Raw genomic sequence first — 23269 nt, forward strand, 5'->3', positions numbered from 1 at the left:
CTATACTGAACTTAAAAGTTGTTCTCATGAATTGAACTAAATTAAATATTAATTCAGATGATCTGAACTGAACTATTTTTTTATATTATTAAACTGAACTTAACTATACTATAAAAACTTGAATTGAACTGTAATTTAAATTGTACTGAACTATTATGATATTTTGAATTGAATAATTTTGACTCGTTGATCTATCAAAATAGAACACATTTGCCAACTTTACTTTATTTTCCATTTTATTTAAATTTTTCAAAAAAAAAATATAAAATTAAGTCAAACAAATTCAGTAAATTTTAAGCCTAAAAATAAGTAGTCCAACATAGCTCAATTGATCTGTTAAGTTCGACAAAATTGATACAATTTTTTTATCACTTTTTTTTCTAAAGTTTTGGTTATTAGACTATCGAGTTAATCCATTAAGACATAACATGTTAAACACATTTAATTTTTATCCTTTTATAAAAATAGTTTAATTTTTATAATTTAGTTCAGTTTTATAGTCAGTACAATTAACTTTCCAACAGTTCAGTTCAATTTTTTTTAAACAGTTCAGTTTAATTTTTTTACAAATAGTTTAATTTTTTATAGTACAGTTCAATTCAGTTCACCACCAGTTGAGTTCAATTTTTTTTTGTCCACTTGTTGTCTTAGTACTGCCAAAAGAAAAGAGTCGTCTTTCCAGAAAAAGAGGGTGGGCCGCGTTAGCTTTGACTAAAATCAGAAACTTAGTTACACCGATATTTCTAAAGATTGACTCACCTAGAGATTTCAATTATGAACAAAAATATGCGACCATCAAAACACATATGTACGGTATTTGTTGATTGTAAATGTTTGTACTTCGGAATCTTAATGAATAATACTTGAATGAATTTTACATTTCCATTGAATCTTCTTGTGTTAGCATTCTTTTGTAATATTTTTACATTTACAATGAATTTCCCTCCTGTTGACGAACAAGCGACTTGGATTGTTAAAGGATATAGAATGTACATTAATATTTCAATGGGCCTACAACTAGAGACTGTATCTATTTGGGTTTTCTCCTGTTCAAGCATGAGGACCCAGAGCAGCACAATTTAGGTTCAATTGGGTTTTCCATTTATTGTTCTTACTCAGTACTGGTTAGCCCAACTGCTGTATATATATCTAATTTGGCAGGGTAATACATAGGACAGTCATACCTCTTTGCTAACTTAAGATTTATTACACCAATTTACAGAAACTGACATTTATTTTTCCTGATTATTTTCAAGAAATTGGAATAAAAGGAAGTTAGGTTTAAATAAAAATAAGACTTGATGTGTAACAAACAATGGATCCTGCTAATGAGTCCATATTAAAGCTATACAAGAAATCATTAAATAAAAAATATTTTTAATTAATTAACCAATGTATATTTGTCATGAATATAAAGTATAATTTTGTTGGTGTAATTACTCTGCTCTAATTTGTTGGTTACTAATTATTCACATTATGACGTTCTTGATGGACAGTGCCCTAATTCTATAAACTTCTCCCTTTCCAGAGAAGAACAAACATACGTCCAGGAGCACAAATTCGAAGGTTGCAAATGATAGTGATTGATCGGTGACAGCAAAAAAGTAAAAGCAAAGAAGCCACCTGAGGTGATTAGAAAAGGGAACAGCAACACCCAAAATCATGATGCAAATTTGACAAGTCGTTTATCCATTAAATAATAATAAAAAGGACCTTGGAAAAGAAAATAACATGAGATTAAACTCTTTAGTCACTGTCAAATTCCTCCATCCAATAGAAAGATCACCAAATTATTCCATCCTCTGCCGACAACTGCAATTCTCTTTAATATTCCTTCTCAAAAACCTGAGGAGTCAAAGATAGTCATTACAAATATACATTCAAATTCTTCTAAACAAAAATACTAAGTTTTGTTTTGCATATGATCTTCATGTTGCCCGAAAGCTTCCAATCCCTCATAATTTTTTCATAAATTAAAACACCAAAATAATTATAAGAATGAAATCAAGAAATGTAAAAATTATATTATTAAATTAAGAAAGGTGACTTACAGCATCCCCAACCTACTGCAAACACGAGTCATGTACATATATACCCAGATTATCTTTATGGGTTACTTTTTCTTTTTTTAATTACTAGCCTATCCCATAGTTGCAAGTCAGATATATTCTTCTAGGAAAAGAATAAAGATAATATTTCATACTAAGTTCCTCAGCTGCTTCAAAATTTAATTACCCCCAATTAACATACTAGTTCCTCCGAAAATTCCTCCACCAGAAAGCCAAAGATGGCAAGTTCAAGTTCCCCGGCCATGTTTCTTATCTGCTCTATATTTTTCTTCCACCCACCATCCTCTCTAGCGAAGTCGTCTTCTATCATCATATCAATCGTGTTAGACTCCACTTCTTTCCACAATTCAAACCTCTTGCTTATACGTCTTATCACCATGTCCCTATCTTCCAAGGAATGAAGTTCCCTCTCTTCTTCTATAATGAGATCAGAAACCAGCTTCTTAAAGTCTTCTGGGATTTGCTGTCTGTCATGGACGCTCGACTGCCACAGAGCTTGGGAAATTAGATCTCTAAAGTCATTTTCTTTACATAATGTTTCTTGGTTATCCCCATCTTCATCATCTTCTTGTTCCAGAAATATTTCATCCTCGTCCTCTTCATGGTCCTGCATTCTTTTCTCAAGTTCTACTGGATCCAACTCTGCCAGTTTCTCAAATCTACGAAGCTTGTACAATAACTGCTGCTTGGCTCCTGTAAAATTCAGAGCTTTTAGTAGCACATCTTGTGCTATAAATCAATTGACAAAAGAAAATTCATAACTTCACAAAATTCATAATCTTATAATGAGATTATCTATCATATTCCTAAGTATTTGTCTATCTTTATGCAAGATATTTGGTATATCGGTACATAATCATTCGATATATTAGACAAATTTTTAGGATTGATTTCTAGAGAATTCTTATGGATATTACTCATGTATATCATCATTAAGATGACTTGACAAACAATCTCATAATCTTATATCAACATTAACATGCAGTGTGGTAGGATTATAATACATGTAGAAAATAAGGCCAAACTTAACCATTGTAGAGATATAAGATTATATGTGTGTATCTAGTATTATTGCCAAAAGTAACACAAAGAAATTTGAAACATGGTAGGAATTTGATTCCTCAAATGTTATCCAACAAATTAAATGTATGCAATTATGACAGGTCTCCTATCGAGAAAAATAGTGGGTCATGTTAAAACCGATAAGAAATGGGGTTATATCTAGTTGGAAACGATCCACATTAAATGGGAAATGCCGTTTGGATGATGAGCAACTGTAATCTTTTAGATGGAACCCACAAAGATAGCACGGTTGAAGATGAGCACAATCACAATCACATCACTACATCAGCAATTAGCCCCAAGTTGTATTTTGTAACAGACAAGCAACTTTGAAGAAGGCGTACGACGGTGCGTTGGTGGAAAACGACCACACAACAACAAACAAAGAATAGTACCAAAAATAAATAAGCTGTGACATACTCTGTACAATGGCATAGCTGCACTCCAAATCAAAACCACCTTCTTCCTCCTCCCCGTTTCCATGCCCTTCGTCATCGTCCTCGAAGGGTGGGTCTAACACGCACACTGGACTGCACTGTTCTTTATCTTCCTCCTCTTCTTCCCCTGATTCCAATTTGCTCACCCTCTCACCTTCATTACTTTCTTTGTCCTATCAAAATCCACAACATTGTCCGAATCATAATTAGAATATAAAAAACGATAACATATTTATCAACACACTCTTTTTAACATACTAGCTAAAATATTACAAAATTCGGGAAACTTTATAGTTATAATAAATTTAGAACATTATAAAACTGTGTATTAAAAAAGATATAGATCAGTAACTTGTGTTACAACTTTTATTGATTCCTTTTTGTTGGAGTTGTTTGCTACAAGACAGGACAGGACAGGACACTCCCTCCCGGTAATTTAAACAAAATTACAAATGAGAAACTAGTTTGTAGTTAGCCGATGTGGGATCTAAAGACAGAGACAGAGAGGAAACAAGAGAAGAAACAAAAACATAATTTATCAACCTTTGACAAAATAATTTACGAAAGAAGCCAGCCATTGTAGAAGTGAAAAACACAATTTAGCAAAGAGAGAGGAGAGGTTTGCATGGCAGAAAGACGATGGAGAAGTACAATTATGAAAACAGAGGAAAACAAAACATGAAATTGACATATGTAACCCTCCAGTCCACACCACCGAAACAAACCAAAAAGGTAAACTCACCAAAAGGCAAAAAAAAAAGCATAAAAAAGTAATTGTCATAAAAAAAAAAGGAGAAAAACCTGTGTTGCGTGGCGGGTGGGCGAGCGAAGCTCCGGCGTGTGGTGGGCGGAGGAAGGAGAAGTGGTTTGAAGAACAAAACGGAAAGGGGTTTGGCAGAAGAAGGTAGAGTGTTTGTGATTGGTTATGAAATGAATCTGTTGGGAGTATCCACTGCTTGAGGTTTCCATGTGAAGAGATTTATCTTGATTGGTCTGTGAGCAAACAGCAGTACTAGTGGCGTAAGCATTGGAGAGGTTTGTTCTTCTTCGAAGAGAGGAATCCTTGTCCCACCTCAAAATATCCTTGACCGAGAGCTTAACGCCTGGAGCCTCTATTTCCTTGTTCCGGGGATGGGTGCGTTGCGTGAGTCTCTTGTAAAGGGAGCCGAAGAGGCCCAAGGAGTGGGACTTGGGTTTGGGGCGGGAAGAGTGCTTGTGGATCCTCATGGCGGCTTCTAGAAGCAAAGCGGCGGTTCTAGAAGGGATGATAAATTTGCAGGGGCTTTTGGCCGGGGAAGCAAATTCGAATAGCGGAGATTTTCTGAGGTCTGGGGTGTCTGTGAAGGAAAAAAGACAAGCGCTTCTGCAGAGGTTGGCGCTTGACTTGCGTTTCTTCACTTGCAAACTTGTCTTTGGGGAAGCCCTTTTCATCTCGCTTCTCCTTTCGGAAATGTACTTGTTCAGAACGAACGGCTCTTGCTCCTCCTTTAGTAGCTCGTGTAAGTGCTTCTCAGCCATCATCCCAAACAAACCTTCCACTGCTTTCAACTCTCTCTTCTACCTGCCCCTGCCACTTGGGACTTGGGAGAGACCACTCCTTCATTCAAATCATGACGGGTTATAATATCGAGACAAGAGACTCATCAAGTGCTTTCCTCGTAAACCAATTATTGTAAAATAATGGGACACCAAATTAAACTCAAAACCTCGCCACAAATTCTAGGTGAGTCTCAGGAGTTAGGACTATAGGGGGACGCACATATTTCAATTTCAATACACGTACATAGTGTAGATATTTATAAGGCTATTTTTGTGTTTTCTTACAGCTGTGGCTAGTGTATTATTTTACCAAGAGGTTACTGGGAATGGGAATGGGAAGGGGTAGTTCCCCAGTGACAACAGTACTTGAATGAGGGAGACCAGATGTTGCATCTTTGGTTTTGTCCAAACGCCACTTCCCAGCGATTTGCGCCGAAAGCGCTTCTGGATTAAAAATTAAGGTGGTGTTGGTGAATGGTTGTTGTTAATTTGTGGGATGTCTACAACTTTTACGTATTTGACTCGTCATGACAACTTAACCTGCACAAGACATGTGGCTTGTCCGTATTATTGTTAATTTTATTTCTTGTTTTCAAATTAAAAATGTCTAGTTTACTACCCCCTCCCACGCTTCTCCATCTCAACTATATGTATGAAACTCACACATCAACGTCATGTTCTATTAATTGTATCCACTATCCAGGTTATTGTTTTATATGCAAGACAAGACAACGCATCAGTAAGCCCACCACCTCACTTAGAACAACATCAATCCAATGCTTGTCCACCTCGCTCTGTTACTTTAACATACTTAACATTTTGCAATTTACAATTCTAATGGAGTCAATTATGCAAGCGTAATCAATATTTACTTGAGCTTAGTGAAATATTGACCAACAGAATCATAGCATTATGTGAGCTGGCTCATCCATTTATTACAAAGCTCAATAGATGTGAAGACAAGTTTTACATAAAAAATGATCCTTGAGATCTTGCCAATTTTCATGAGCTAGTTAGTCACTTAGTTGAATACAAGATACCAACAATAATATATTTGGAAATTGAACTGAAAATCCGAAAAATGACTCAACTGTTGTTGTGAATCTGAGCATAGTGGATCAAATTCAAGTCATCAATACAAGGGTTGGACCAGGGAGAAACTAGGTGCAAGGCTACCTATTAACATTAAATCCTCCTTCGTTCTCCCTCTCATACTTCGTTGCAAGGTAATCGTAAATTTTTCATTGTCTCTTGAAATTTATCATGCCCATGTTTTATTGGTGGACGAGAGAAACTCTCAATTAGAAATGGAAGTGATTTTATTGCTTCATGTTTATTCGTCTTTTCATAAGATTATTGTAGATTCAGGACCATTCCCCCTTAAATCTATACAAGAAATTCTCAAAACAATTTAAACGTGTACATTTCATTTGTTCTCCCAACCCAACTTTTATAATTAAAATTAGGAAATTGATTATTTTTTAATTATTTTTTGGATTATTTTAAGAACATTTGATTAAATTTAAATTAAATTTTAATATTTTTCAAATAAATTATAAATAATAAATAAAAATAATTTTTGGTACAATAAAAGTTATTTATCTTAAATCTAAAATAAACATTACATATTTAATATATATATATATATATATATATATATATATATATATAAATTCTAAATATAATTTGTATATTAAACACATTATTTGTTTATATATATATAGTTTATTATAATTTTTAGTTATATATAATAAATATTTAACTTGTAACCACACAAACTATAATAATAGTATTTTTTATTATTTGAAATTACATATATATATATATATATATATATATATATATATATATATATATATATATATATACCTTGATCTCTAAAACTAGTTATAAATAAACCTATTAATAATAGTAAAAAATTATGATTTATCTATTAATATTTTTATGTACTTTTGTGAAATTTTCATTATTACTACAAGGTAATTTTCAACATTTATTTTTTAAAATTTAAAAATTATAAGTATATTTCATTGAGATAATCTAATTTGATATACATAGGACAAATATAAGTGCAAAGGTGACTCAACATATTATTAGACTTAAAACAAATCTTCAAGTGAAGCCTTTTAAAATTAATAATAATATATATTTTTTGATAAAAATATAAAAGTATTTTAGAGACAAATCTTAAAAAATTAATTATATTTATATATGTTTTAGTGATTGACATTTTAGAATGGATTTTTTTTAAAAAAAATTAAAAATTGACTTTTAAGTTATGGAATCTTGGAAAAAAAATATATAAATATTTTACATAAAATATATATATATATATATATATATATATTTTTTTTTTAAGGGATCTTGAAGGGAAAACTTTGTTGACTTAAGGCTTGTATGAGCGATAAAATTGTATATGCATGACTTAAAGTTAACATCATTAATTAGAATAGATTAATCTTACAGTAATAAATCCATGTGATTGAGTGATGATATTTATTATTGATATTTAACGATGTAGAAAGTAAATAACATTTTAAATAAACTTGTTTAAAAGTTTTATACAAAATATATGTATTATCTTTGGGTTTAATTTTTATTTATTAATTGTAGTTGCTGGGCAAATTACTCATTCAAAGTTTTCAATTCTTGGTTTTCAATTCTTATATTGGTGGTGGTACTTGCAAAAAAGACTATAATACTTATGTCAATAAGTGTTCAAAATGCATATATGTAATCTCAAGAAATGAACGTACCTTTTAAAGATAAAATGTTGGAGTATAAATAAAAGATAAAATGTTACTGTTAGTTAAAAAAAATTTAAAAAAATATATATCCAAGACATTTTATTGTTATATAACAGTCAGACATTATTATTGATTATCCTTAATTATGAAGTCAGGGGGTTGACATCTCAAGAACTACTTAGTATAGGAATGACACTTATTTAGTACATGTTTGTGTTCCAATTGTAACGTGAATTTTTACGTTTAGCGAAAAAAAATTTGCTTTCACGTAAAATTAACATTCGACGTGGAGAGAAAATGTATGATCCACGTTTCAAAATGAAATCCAAACATGCACTTAACGTGTCAACCAGAATTTGGATATGTATCTTAAAAGTGATAAAATAACATTCCAATCCCATAATAAGATTTGAGATGTCTTTGATAAGATAAATTGAGATCTATTTAATATATTATTATTATTTAAAAAATATATGATTAATTAATTAAAAAACGTGATAGATATAATTTTTAGGATAATTTATTATAATAATCAAAAAGTTATCATAATATAAAAAATACAAAGATCACATGTATATGTCCTTGTGGTAAAATGTATTTGTATATTTATTTATGTAATCTTATTAAAATTTTAAATTAAAAACTTACAATTTATTGATTGTTTAATGAGTGACTTGACACACTTGTTGACATGATCCAAATTGAAAAATACAATCTAATTCAATTCATTTGAATGGATTATGCTCGTTAAACCGCTATATTAATTGAAGCTATTTTTACACCTTTTTAACCTAGGAAAGCATAAGCAATAATTAATAAGTGTGGTAACATGAGATATGGAGAGACGAGAGAAGGAAAACGACAAAAAGGTTTGAGCAAGATGTTTCCCTTATTTTTGTGTCACTTCCACACAGCGAAGAAGCGGATCTTGACCTTCTCGGTCCAACCTTTTTAATTTTTTTCTTTGTTATATAGTAATATTATTTCGACATTTGATATGATAATCTTTTCATTAGGTTCTACGTTAAATGATGGCTAGACCAGGAATCGTTAACTTTTGGGAGTGTACTACGGATCCTGCAATTAAGCCCGTCTGGTCCTTTTCTATTTCCACTTACTTCACCTTTAATTTAAATTTCAAAAAACACATGCCCCAGTTGGTCTTTTTTATGCAGAAGCAGAAGCCTTGGTAAATTGAAATTCTGCACACTTTGACAATTCTCAACTGTACCACACTTCTATATCTATGTTTCTCCACTGTTAAAACAAAAAATACACAGGGCTTGTCTCTCCTTGGGAGGAGTGACGCGTGACCCACTCCATTTTATGGCTTCAGGCTTCAGGGCTTTTGCTCACTTTTTGTGTAAAGTCTTTGCCTTACAACTTTCAAACTTCGCTGTCTTTTTTTCTTTTTAGAGATAGAGAGAGAGAAAGAAAGTGCGCGTCTCTGCTCACTTCATTTTTTACGTACCACTCTCACCGCACGCTTGCACTAAATCCAAACCAAGTCAATTTATACGCCTCATACTATGTGTATGTAACTATATGTCCATACCTTATATTTCTTCTTCTCAACACTATAACAAACAACGAACGGTATATAATATATGGTTGAGGACAAGAAGGAGGGACATTCAAAATCAAAATAGTACAAATCAAAGAAAGGGACCCTTTATTAACACAACTTGCATTGTTGCTCACCATCCACCTCATACCTAGTTAGCCATACACTGATTCATCATTAAATTTAATACTACCCACTGATGTTGAATTAAGGATGTGGGCATAACTGAATTTATTTATTTACTTATTTACAGCTATACATGTATATCTTCTTACTGCTACTGCTAGCTGTGTTTTGAACTCTTTGTATTAAGTTAAAAATAATATTGGACTAACGTTACTCCGTGTCGATCGTTTCATTTCCTGAATGTAGTTATAAATTTATAATACCATGCATAATAACAATACAGGTTTGGTTTCCTCGTAAGATTACTTATTTTATTCAAATATTTTTTTTGCTTAAATTTTTAATCTTGATATATACAAACAGGAACGTGCACCTAAGCTAACTACTTCGCTTTTATGTAGTAAAACGAGTAACTAACAGCAAAAGATACAAGAACATAGATTAACCAAGAAATAACAAATATTGTGCACGCTCATTTTTCGCTCAAGGCTCCAAATTCCTAATAAGACATATGAAGCTCATAAACCAAAATAAAAATATAAAATTACAGAGTTCGAGTTCATCCTGGGTTAATCTGTGACACTGCTGCGCAAATCGCCCACATTGTCTTTCTATAAATGATTATTTTAATTGACACTCACTTCCATATGTCGGGCACAACCCAAATTTAAAAATGCATCCAAGCAGCATGCATAATTACACCAAAATTAAGATTGACTAATTAACTAGTTTTCTGTGTGCACGTTTCCATATCATCTCACCTAATGCTGAAACAAAATGTGGTAGCAAAAGGTGACGGTTCATTGTGAGAATCTTCGTCCACCTGTCTATCTTTGTTGTCCTAATATGATTTGCTAATTAATTAGTCGTGGGTAATATAATCCACCCACTTGTAAACGCATGTCAAAGTGGTTTAACACTTTATCAACCCAATCATTTGCCTTATTTATTCTCTTTCTGTTTTCGTTTCTTTCTTTTTCTTTAATCCGGACTAAGAGGGGAGGAATTAATCCCCTTTCTTTGCCTTCATTTCATAGCTTTCGTGCTGGAAAGTGGCCAGTGGAATAATTGATTAAGGTTGAATTTAGAAATATGGTGATGATGATGATGATACTCTCTATTTGCAACATTCGACCTCATCCACAATGTTTTATCTCGTAAGAAACTGTTAGCAAAATAAATAACTATGCACTCAACAAGTTCGTGTAAAGGCTAGAGTGGTAGACATATATACAATATAGCTACTCCCATACTGCGTAGTATATTGTAGCAATTATTTTGAAGCTAAGCATATATTACAATTTTATATATGACATCTCCGAAAGCTGTTAATGTCAAGTTATTAATTTGTTATTCTATGCGCTAGTGAATATGCACAAGAGGCAAATAACAGTGAAAAAGAGGAGTTTAAGTGATTCTTTATATTCCAACAAATAATTGGTTCAAGTGAAATTGAGCTCAATTTACTTTTAAAAAGTTTTTTATTGGAGTATTGTGAATAAAAAAAATATTTAAATAAGAATCCTACTAAAGACAACCGGTATAATGGTATAGATCAATTAACACGAAGTTTATATAGCGTAATCAATAGATAGTCTTTAATTTGAGTGTTAAGTATAGAACTATATATTAAATATTCTGAAAAAACGTTTATCTTCCACAAATGCAAATTTAATTCCATGCAAAACTTAATCGTGCCCTCCCAAGACACATGTGTATTCTCAGCTATCAATATCTAAATTAACCAGAATCATAACGAGATTCACATAATAATTAAGTAGGCGTTTTTGCTTATTCTTGCAGGTTGGTATGCCTAATTAATTAGCTGTGTTTAGCACACTGTCATGGGACATGGTGAGCATTCGACGGATTTGTCTCTGTAGAATTCAGCAATGATTCTCAAGCATGAAAACAAGCTTTGCCAATTGCTATAGTAGAAATGTCTTCCCCATGCATGTGAAGTTCAAATGAGTTAAATAGAGGGTGACAAGACAGTTAAGTGTTCATAGGATATACAATGACATAATACCAACTATTCCTATATCTTGCTGGTTTTTTTTGTGGATATGCACGGATCTATAGCGATATTCTTAAGGACAAAGTTTATTTTTCCTTCTTATTATTGTTTGGTAAGTACATGGCAGCACATACCGATTGCGTCAACTTCTTTGCTTAATTTATCCACACATTTTATCATTGTTTAACAGGCTTTAATCTACTGAATTAATTCCACTTTGAATAGAATAAGCAATCATCTATGGTCTATATTTCTTTATTATAAAAGACAATTATTAATGATGGCAACCACTTGCACCTACATTTTCATGTCATAAGAAAAACAAGATAAACTTGTTAATTTCGTGAATTATTGTTTGGATTTTAACATGAGATGGATTAGGTTGAGATTCCTTTTGTTAAACTTTGGAAAGAGAATATATAACTGAACTCTCAAGCCAGCAAGAAGCTTATGGATGCCAGGCAAATGATGAGACCTGCTTCATATATTTCATGTACGTACCTTTCCGAAAGGGATGGGTTTCAGTTTCATAAAGCAAAGGGAAATTATTGCATCGCCGCCACGTAATCGATATATAGTCTCGGTCAATCTTAACATTACTAATAAAATCATCACTCTACTTCATTACTTTTATACATTATCTTTTCTCATAAATTGCCAAAATTTTTGACACATGATTTTTTTTTTTTTTTATCTTGATTGATTAACTTGAATTTTGTTAGCCTTATTAATTTAGAAACTATTTTTTTAACGTATTATTCTCTTATTTTATTGTCAAATGAATAGATACTTCTTCAATTTCACAATGAATTCATTTTAAGATTTTTATATAAAGATTAAATTTAAGAATAATAAAAAATATATCATTTTTTATTTAATTTTATCAAAATAATCTACCTACTCAATAAATACATTACTTTAAATCGTTGTGGTTGAATAATTTATGAAGTGATAAATTAATTAAAAATAATAATTAATATTACATTAAAAATAGAAAATATCATTCATTTTAAGATATTTTTTAAATATTAAAATTGTGATCATTATGGAATAGAGAAAGTATATTATTAAATTATATTTTTCCTAAAATATTATTTCATTAATGTATGATTTTTTAATTATATTATTTCTTTTAATATTTATAATTAACAAGGAAAATTTTTAAAAGAAATATTAATTTTACTAGACACTACTTATATTAAAAAAAAAGTCAATAATATGATTTTTTTTTCAACTGGCAGCTGAATTTATCACTGCTCGAAGATTAGTCTTTGGCTACAATTTGGGTAACGGAAAAAGAGTATCATTTTGTTAATTCTCGTAGAAGGTAATTTTGTATCTAATTAATATATACATACATATATATATATATATATATATATATTTGTACCGTGCTGATCTTCCATGAGCCGACCCGAAGTAGGTCGGTAAAATATTGATCTAATATGCTCCTCGCAACTTAGTGCTCGAACATGGAGGGCTATGTACCGTGGTGGTCTCCCATTGGCCGACCCGAGGCACATCGGAAAAATGACGAGCCCATAATAGGGACCCAAATATGAGAAGATTCACTGGCTCACTCAGACAATCAATAAGATCCAACAATCCGTGGGAACAATAATAAATACCGGGAGTTACGAGTCCATAATGAAGCGTGATTTATGGGATCATAAAGAGGAGTGTGCGATTCATGTCTGTAACGCTACACCATTATATATAGCAATGATTAGGTCTAAGAGAAGGGGGTTACTCTTATCAAATGTTCTAGGTCAAGATTGTTGTCAAGTTCTTTTAGCTCGGTATCGCTAAGGGTTCTTCGGCGGTGATCTCCAATACCGGAACATTTTGGCGCCCACCGTGGGGCAGGTAAAACTGCATCCCACACCTTTGTTGTTTGACGTGAGCAGAAGGTCGCAATGACGAGGATTCTGAGAAGCAATGCGACAGGAACTAGTAACGACGACATCAATGGTGCCATAACTGGGGGCGTCGGCGGAATTGAAAATCCCATTCCCGCCGCCGGCGGCCACACTCTAGAAGAAATCTTGGCCGCAATAGAAACCTTGCAACGAGAGAACGAAGAAGCGCGAAGCAGAGAAGGAAAATGTCGTCGGTGATGAACATGTTCGGGTGCGGGGTGGTGAGGGCTCCGCCGCAAGCATTGGGGATTGGGAAGAGAAGCGGCGGAGGATTGACGATAGTGTGTTCGTCTCGGCCTCAGAAGAAAGCGACGACGCATCACACGAAGACGCGACCACGGAAGACGCAGCCGTGTGATATAAATCGGAAACCTACGGTGTACGATCCTCTGCCTCCTCTTCCTCCCGATTGGACGCTCGTTATTCCCGCCGATGCTTCCGCTGCTCCTCTGCCTCCAACTCCCGCTCCCTAGCCACTGTGTTTGTTCTCTTCAACCCTAACATGCTTCCTGCTACTATTCATATATCTATATCTGCTTCTATTTCATGTTCATGTCCCAAATCTCCGATTCGCCGTTTGTTTTCGATGAATTTTTAGCTGTGATGAATTGTTTCGTCAACTACTTCGTTATGTCAATTCGATTAAATTTCGATTGTAGGCTCGTCTTCTAGCTTTGACTTTCTTGTTTTTTATACACAAGTTCAATCATCTCAGAGATGACTTTGACTGGTTGAGATTGCCAAATCTAAAGAGTAAATTAAAATTGTACTATGAACCTTGGTGTGAAGAGCACTTTAAGGTCGGCATTTTAACGATCCAAACCTTGGTGCAAAGAGCACTTTAAGGTCGGAATTTAGACGATCAAGACCTTGGTGTAAAGAGCACTTTAAGGTCGAAAATTTTGACGATCCAAACCTTGGTGCGAAGAGCACCTTAAGGTCAGAATTTATACAACCCAAACCTTAGTGTGAAGAACACTTTAAGGTCGGAATTTAGACGATCAAGACCTTGGTGTGAAGAGCACTTTAAGGTCGGCATTTTGACGATCAAGACCTTAGTGTGAAGAGCACTTTAAGGTCGGAATTTAGACGATCCAAACCTTAGTGTGAAGAGCACCTTAAGATTAGAATTTAGAAGACTCAAACCTTAGTGTGAAGAGCACTTTAAGGTCGGGATTTAGACGATCAAACCTTGGTGCGAAGAGCACTTTAAGGTCGGAATTTAGAAGATCCAAACCTTGGTGAGAAGAGCACCTTAAGGTTAGAATTTAGAAGACCCAAACCTTAGTGTGAAGAGCACTTTAAGGTCGGAATTTAGACGATCCAAACCTTGGTGTGAAGAGCACCTTAAGGTTAGAATTTAGAAGACCCAAACCTTAGTGTGAAGAGCACTTTAAAGTCGAGATTTAGACGATCAAACCTTAGTGTGACGAGCACTTTAAGGTCAGAATTTAGACGATCAAGACCTTGGTGTGAAGAGCACTTTAAGGTCGGAAAGTTTGACGATCCAAACCTTGGTGCGAAGAGCACCTTAAGGTCGGAATTTATACAACCCAAACCTTAGTGAAGAACACTTTAAGGTCGGAATTTAGACGATCAATACCTTGGTGTGAAGAGCACTTTAAGGTCGGCATTTTGACGATCGAGACCTTGGTGCAAAGAGCACTTTAAGGTCGGCATTTTGACGATCCAAACCTTGGTGCGAAGAGCACTTTAAGGTCAGAATTTAGACGACTCAAACCTTGGTGCAAAGAGCACTTTAAGGTTGGCATTTTGACGATCCAAACCTTGGTGCGAAGAGCACTTTAAGGTCGGAATTTAGACGACCCAAACCTTAGTGTGAAGAGCACTTTAAGGTCGGCATTTTGACGATCCAAACCTTGGTGCGAAGAGCACTTTAAGGTCAGAATTTAGACAACCCAAACCTTAGTGTGAGGAGCACTTTAAGGTCGGCATTTTGACGATCCAAACCTTGGTGCGAAGAGCACTTTAAGGTCGGAATTTAGACGATCAAGACCTCGGTGTGAAGAGCACTTTAAGGTCGGAATTTAGACGATCAAGACCTTGGTGCAAAGAGCACTTTAAGGTCGGCATTTTGACGATCCAAACCTTGGAGTGAAGAGCACCTTAAGGTTAGAATTTAGAAGACCCAAACCTTAGTGTGAAGAGCACTTTAAGGTCGAAATTCAGACGATCAAGACCTTGGTGTGCAAAGAACACTTTAAAGTCGGCATTTTGACGATCCAAACCTTGGTGTGAAGAGCACCTTAAGGTCGGCATTTAGACGATCAAGACCTTGGTGTGAAGAGCACCTTAAGGTTAGAATTTAGAAGACCCAAACCTTGGTGCGAAGAGCACTTTAAGGTCTGAATTTAGACGATCAAGACCTTGGTGTGAAGAGTACTTTAAGGTCGGAATTTAGACGATCAACACCTTGGTGCAAAGAGCACTTTAAGGTCGGCATTTTGACGATCCAAACCTTGGTGTGAAGAGCACCTTAAGGTTAGAATTTAGAAGACCCAAACCTTAGTGTGAAGAGCACTTTAAGGTCAGAATTCAGACGATCAAGACCTTGGTGCAAAGAATACTTTAAAGTCGGCATTTTGACGATCCAAACCTTGGTGTGAAGAACACCTTAAGGTCGGTCGGCATTTAGACGATCAAAACCTTGGTGTGAAGAGCACCTTAAGGTTAGAATTTAGACGACCCAAACCTTAGTGCGAAGAGCACTTTAAGGTCGGCATTTTGACGATCCAAACCTTGGTGCGAAGAGCACTTTAAGGTCGGAATTTAGACGACCCAAACCTTAGTGTGAAGAGCACTTTAAGGTCAGAATTTAGACGATCCAAACCTTGATGTGAAGAGCACCTTAAGGTTATAATTTAGAAGACCCAAACCTTAGTGTGAAGAGCACTTTAAGGTCAGAATTCAGACGATCAAGACCTTGGTGCAAAGAGCACTTTAAGGTCGGCATTTCGACGATCCAAACCTCGGTGCGAAGAGCACTTTAAGGTCGGAATTTAGACGATCAAGACCTTGGTGTGAAGAGCACCTTAAGGTTAGAATTTAGAAGACCCAAACCTTAGTGTGAAGAGCACTTTAAGGTCGGAATTTAGACGATCAACATAAATCAAGTCAAACGGTGCGCCCCAAGTTGCGACCCAAAGTAGGTCAACAAAATGCCTATCTGACATGCTCTTCGCACCTTAGTGCTCGAGCACGGAAGGCTATGTACCGTGGTGGTCTCCCATGAGCCAACCCGAAGTAGGTCGGCAAAATATTGATCTGACATGCTCTTCGCACCTTAGTGCTCGAGCATAGAGAGTTATGTACCATGATGGTCTTCCACAGATCGACCAAAGTAAGTCGGCAAAATGTTGATCCAACATACTCTTTGCACCTTAGTGCTCGAGCATGGAGGGCTATGTACCGTGGTGATCTCCCATGAGCCGACCCGAAGTAGGTCGGCAAAATATTGATCTAATATGCTCTTCGCACCTTAGTGCTCGAGCATGGAGGGCTATGTACCGTGGTGGTCTCCCATTGGCCGACCCGAGGCACATCGGCAAAATGACGAGCCCATAATAGGGACCCAAATATGAGAAGATTCACTGGCTCACTCAGACAATCAATAAGATCCCACAATCCGTGGGAACAATAATAAATACCGGGAGTTACGAGTCCATAATGAGGCGTGATTTATGGGATCATAAAGAGGAGTGTGCGATTCATGTCTGTAACGCTACACCATTATATATAGCAATGATTAGGTCTAAGAGAAGGGGTTACTCTTATCAAATGTTCTAGGTCAAGATTGTTGTCAAGTTCTTTTAGCTCGGTATCGCTAAGGGTTCTTCGGCGGTGATCTCCAATACCGGAACAATATTGTAACTAGTAATGTTTTTAAATGAAAAATCAAGAGCTTCAAACCCAAAATTTTTATTAATTTTGATCTATGTATATTTTAACTTAAATTTAATAATAATAAAAAACTATTTTTTGTAACAAGAAGTCCTTATAAAAAGCCAGGGAGAAAGTGATATTTAAAAAAATTAATTATGTATATTTTTATTTAAGTACGTGCTTTCTTTAAAAATATCTAATAATATTTAGATGTTTTCAACCCTAATAATTTATTCATTTTATATAAAATAATATGACTTAATTTATCTTATATACAAAATTTTCTTATAAATAAACTAAAAGTATAAAGGGCCAAAATAATTGAATTAAATTAATAATTAAATATATAAAATAAAATTAAATAATTTATTTTAATTTGAGCATGTTAAACTTTCTTAATTAAAGTCTGTTTTTGGTGTAGAAGATACATGTGATTTAAATAGATAAAATAATAAATTAAAAAACTATTACACTCTCTTGTAAGTATTGATCATATATATATATATATATATACGGGATGTTTGGTGTAATATTTTATATGGATTTCAGTGAATACTAGAGAGTATATTAATTTGGAGAATTTATGGAGCTAGGGAGAGTAGTTTAGTTTGTTAAAAAGAATGTGAGTATCCTGTTGAAGGCACTATCGAGCAGTAAATGTGGGTAACTGATCTGGGAAAGATATTAAAATCATGGTTGATCATGTTATAAGAAATTAAACTAGTTGCTTCCGAAAAACCCAATCCTCGTTAGTTGGGAGAATATATTTTACTCTTGTTGCATATGGAGCAGTGCATACCTTTATCATTTTAATTTCCTAAAACTGGGGGTGAAGAAATGTGAAAGAAGGTGACATGTGATAAACAATAGTCCTCTTTAATTTTACTTATTTTGCGGTCAAATTCAACTCCATATTATATAATAATAATATAGTTGGAGTCGAATGGTACGAAAGATGCATGAGACAGTGGTGTTATAATATCGACATAGGTCCCTCCCAGAGCAGACATGAAAATCTTTTCGACTTTTCTAAAATCTTTTACGGAGACTGAAGACGCACATAAAAGATAAAACCCTCTTCCAAACTTTAAATTTGGGAAAACGACGCCCCAAAATAAATCTCTTCTCTCACTCAAATTTTAGGTTCTCTTTATGTGGCCATGGCCATGGCCATGGAATTGGTGGGCTTTCTTTAACGTACTGTTTCCCCCTATGAATCAAACATAAGATATGGAAGTGGGTATATAGTTTTTCTTTATTTACGTAAAAAATTCATATGCTACTAACATAGAATATATGCATTTGGTTTTATTAGGCTATTAGCTAGGTAGATAGATCGAGTGAAAGATTGAAGAATTAATGGATGGGATTGGGACTAATAATGAGGCATGTCGCGTAGGATTTAGGAATGTTCCTCCATACTGCAATTGGATGCATATCTACACTACACATTCTATTTCTTTTCTATAATCTGAATATAAAATTTGTTGCACTTATATATATATAATGGAATCCTATGTTCGTCTTTGTGTTTCGAATCTTGTTGATAGTAGTGAAGTCGTGGAGGTTTCTTCTTGTATATTGCAAGCTCCTCTCAATAATCATCATCACAACATTTCTATTATTAATTTCAATGTTCAATTCCTCTACCTTTGACTGTGTAATGCTTTGTCTGGTTCCATGTATCAGTTCATACTTCATGGAGAGTCACTATACTTAATTAGCTTGTCAAAACACTCAAACTAGTTTTGTATTTCATAACACACTTTTCGATTTGAAATTTAGGATTCAAATTATATTTAATTTTTAAAATTAATGTCATAAAATTTAAGTTTACCTAAATTTTAATTTAAAATTTAGGATTGAGATTAATTTGAAGATGTAGTACACTTAGTTTTACCTAATTTAATTGAATATAATTAGCACAACATCGATAATTGGAATGACAATTAATTGTTAATATATATATATATATATATATATATATATATATATATATATATATATATCACATAACCGACCGATAATTAAATTACTAATGATGGCTAACTCTAATATGTAATTTGCTAATTATTTATGCTGATACCGATGAATAAATTGTGTTTTATATTTTTTTTTTCATATTGTGTTTTATAATGTAAGTTGAATGATCATGTACCAATAATAAAAATATTTTTAATACTGTCAATTATATTTCATTGTTGAAATAATATAATGATTTGTGATATAATTATATTTTAATTATGTATTTTAAAAATAAAAAATATTGCATATAATGATTTGTGATAAGATAACCATTTAAATATGATTTATTAACTAATTTAATTATATAAAATTAATTCTAATTTGTTAACTATTAATTTAGTAATTATGATATGTAATTAATAATTAATTATTATGCATACTAAAATAAATAAATTATACCGCATGAAATATACTAAAAAAATTATAAGTATTTGCAAATATAAATATAATATGGGGAAATGCAAAAATAATATTTTAAATTTTGAGTTAATGGATAGTGTAGAAGAAATTAATATATAAAATATTATTTGAATTAATGTGTATATATATATAATGTTAAATATAAAATTTTGAATAATGATTAAAAAGAATTAAAAAAAACTGACTTGATAGTCAATTTAAAAATAAAAGTATTATTTTTCATTTAATTGATTGTCTGCAGAAAATTCAGATCATTTATTTGGATGTACTATTAAAATATTTAAAAGTTATCATTTATTTGAATCTACTATAAAAAAATTAAAAATGAGGTGAATGAATTTTCACGCAATTGAGTGTAACTAATTATTCATAAATAAGTGTATTTAATTAATATAATTATCACGTTATCAATAATTGAATGACAATTAATTGTTAATTCTGATGGTGTTAAACAAAAAATTAAATGTTAATTCTGATATGTAATTTTCTTTTTTTATCAGTGATATGTGTGTGTGTGATTCAAAATTTATCAGTATTTACTCTTACATAATACATTTTTGTTTGGATAGAGTCTGATTCAATTTCCTTCTATTGAACACATTTTAATCAAATACACTGACGGATAGATTCTAATCACATTTCTTTCTCTTACAGTCTTACGTAATTATGTATTTTTTATGAGAGTTTTTGGACTACCATACTAAATTAAATTAAAATATTTTAATTAATTGTTATTTCCAAAGAGATATTTGATTAATTTTTATTTAATTAATATTAGACATAGTAAAATATTTACTGATTTCCACTTAAATAATCAGTTTTTTGGGTCGTTCAAAAGTAAAAATTTCAAACACTAGTTTTTCTGATTAAAATAAAATAGCATGTTATTAGTTTAACTAAACTTTCTTATTTTTTTAGTTTTATGTTGATATTCTACTTGCACTTTAAAGAATAGCTTTAAGTATGAGATACTAATTAATTATAATAAAATCTTTATTCGCGGACAATTTGATGTTATTGTTTTTGTGTATTCATTTTGAGTGTTTTATTTGAAGAAAATGACTGCAAAAAATTTCTAAATTCAGGTAGAAGAATGCCGCGTCAAAATTCAAAACTATGGAAGTGTAATTTATAGGTCCATGCTATAACGACATGCCACACCTTATCTAAAGCCCATACCCTAATGCAATGGGCCCAAAAATGCAGAATGGGGGATAAGGCACGTAAACTTAAACATCCTGCCATTTTGGCTCACTCAACCACTTTTTAGTACTTTTTACTTTTTAGTTTGACACACACAGGAAATAACATTCAAAAACTGCTGGACAACACATTTCATAATACATATTTTATTATTAATTATAATTTCTTAAAAATTACTAAAGAATTGAGGATTCATTAAGTAAGTAAGAAGTAAAACTCAAAAAATAAGTGATTTTAATAAATTTTAGCTAATAATAAATAATGTGTTCAAAAAAGTATATCAAAGAATCAGTATTACTAAATGTATTTTCTAGAGTCAAGGTGAATTAAAATAAAGACTTAAATATATATTTAGTCCCTTAAATTTAAAATGAAATTATTTTTTATCTCTCAAATTTATAATTATTATTTTTCAGTCTTTATAATCTTTAAAAAAAAATCTTATGTTAATGAAGTTTTGTGGTGAAAGGAGTTAAGGCATTCTTAGTTATTAAGTTTATAGACAGTTAAATTATTTTTACGGATAATTTCTTGACGTTTGTTAAAATATTGAGTATTTAGTTGGGAAAAGTTTTGTCGACATTGAGATGCATAGAAAAATTTGGCATCCCTATCTCCCACCTACAATCCTTATTAATGCTTCCAGCTTCCAACGGTGGAGAAATATTCAGTTTTCAGGTACCTTGCCGAACGGGATGGCTGAACTTTCTACCTCGCACTATTTCTACAATCATTTAATAATGTCATTAATTACATTACATACAATACAATACCATGTCTAATCATTTATCCTTAGCCCTTAATGGCTCCTACTTTTTCATATTCGAACCGTCAAGATTAATTTTAATTACAACATGTATTCCACGTTATGGAAATGCATCCATTAATAAAGTAACTTTTTTTTATTTATTTATTAATCGCAAGTACAGTAGTATTTTTTGATTGGAGCGTTACTTTTGAGGTGTATCCTCTTGAATCTTGATTTGTCAATTTCTTCTTGTGGCTAAGGGCTTGGGTTTGTCACGTTGCTACTTATAACCTCTGCCTCATGTTTTGGTCTCATTATTTGATTATAATAAATTACAATTTACCATAACGAAGATACTAGTGTCAGGATAGAATGATGATTTGCACCCACACACACACACACCATGTCTTCCTTTCGGATGCTTTTAACAATGCACAAAAGAAACCACGTACATGACAAGTGCGTCAGAGCGCGTGGCTTCTTCATTTCTGGTAAAACGCAACAATATGCCCATGTTTCACCTGTACCCTTCCATGAATATTAATTATAAGTTACTATAATTTATAGGCTCCCATAAACGCTACACAGTCATTTATATTGGGTGACGTTTAGATTAGGGCCAAGAGTAACTATTTTCTCACGACAAACATTCAATTAGGTATCACAAAGAAGAATGGTGAACTGATGTAGACGAAAAATGTATGAAATTTTGATTGTTATTCGTCGAATTTGGTTTTGATAGATAGAAAGGAAGAAAATTAGTTTGGAAAATTAAAACATCATTTTACTCTTTTTATCAAAGGGTTTAACACGACTTGTACTGACATATTTTAGTCAATTATAGTGTGCATATATAATATATAATCAATTATATGCACTACGGAATCCACTATCATCTTCCACAAATTGATTACGATTGTCACTCAAAATGGTAGGTGCCATTCAAAAATCAATCACAGGTGCCACACAAAATTGATTATGGACAATAATCAAACTAGCAACAAATTGTTTCTATAACATTTCACAGTACAAAAATATAATTTTGATTTTTTGTATGCAAATAATCCACAATCCACCCCGTGCTTCAGCCCTATTTAGGATCACAAGAAAGAACTTCTTGGTTTGGATCCGATGCTAATATGGAAATTGGGCATTGATGTCGCAAATCACAACAGGTTTAGCCCGTATTACTCCATGGTTTAACAGAAAACGATGTTGAAAATCCTTAGAAGTGTAAATGATTAACGAGAAGAGCTTTGCATCATAAATGATAACAAGTGTTTCCCATAAGAAATCACAAGCGGTTAATTGAGTCGCAATTCCATTAGAACATTGCTCCAGGAGCTAATACTGAAGTGATCTATTGTGTGAAGTATATAACATCATATTCAATTATAGAGGTAAATCATTGAACTAATAACAAAACACACAGAACTATGTTGGAACCATCCTTCGTGGCAACAAAATTCAAATTACATGAATAAATTAAA

The 23269-nt window shown here is 32.7% G+C and overlaps 1 protein-coding gene across 1 annotated transcript; it reads right to left on the reverse strand.

Annotated features, from left to right (window-relative positions):
- Window positions 1-1999: 1999 nt before the first annotated feature.
- On the reverse strand, window positions 2000-5641 carry LOC109797744 (uncharacterized). Its single transcript, XM_020357869.3, has 3 exons — window positions 4370-5641; window positions 3552-3741; window positions 2000-2762 (listed from the first exon to the last, which is right to left on the reverse strand). Exons 1-3 carry the CDS (start codon window positions 5087-5089, stop codon window positions 2242-2244), a joined length of 1431 nt encoding a protein of 476 aa, XP_020213458.1. The 5' UTR covers window positions 5090-5641; the 3' UTR covers window positions 2000-2241.
- Between the last annotated feature and the right edge of the window lie 17628 nt (window positions 5642-23269).

This window comes from Cajanus cajan, chromosome 6, assembly GCF_000230855.2.
Source record: "Cajanus cajan strain Asha chromosome 6, NIPB_CcT2T_4, whole genome shotgun sequence".
Classification (NCBI taxonomy): Eukaryota; Viridiplantae; Streptophyta; class Magnoliopsida; order Fabales; family Fabaceae; genus Cajanus; species Cajanus cajan.

Excerpts from the sequence above, each read along its gene's own strand:
- LOC109797744 (XM_020357869.3), bottom strand. The coding sequence starts at position 5,089 with ATGATGGCTGAGAAGCACTTACACGAGCTACTAAAGGAGGAGCAAGAG. Across the intron at positions 3,742-4,369 it reads CCACCCGCCACGCAACACAG|GACAAAGAAAGTAATGAAGG; the intron begins GTTTTTCTCCTT and ends GGATTTTGATAG. Across the intron at positions 2,763-3,551 it reads CAGCTATGCCATTGTACAGA|GAGCCAAGCAGCAGTTATTG; the intron begins GTATGTCACAGC and ends TGAATTTTACAG.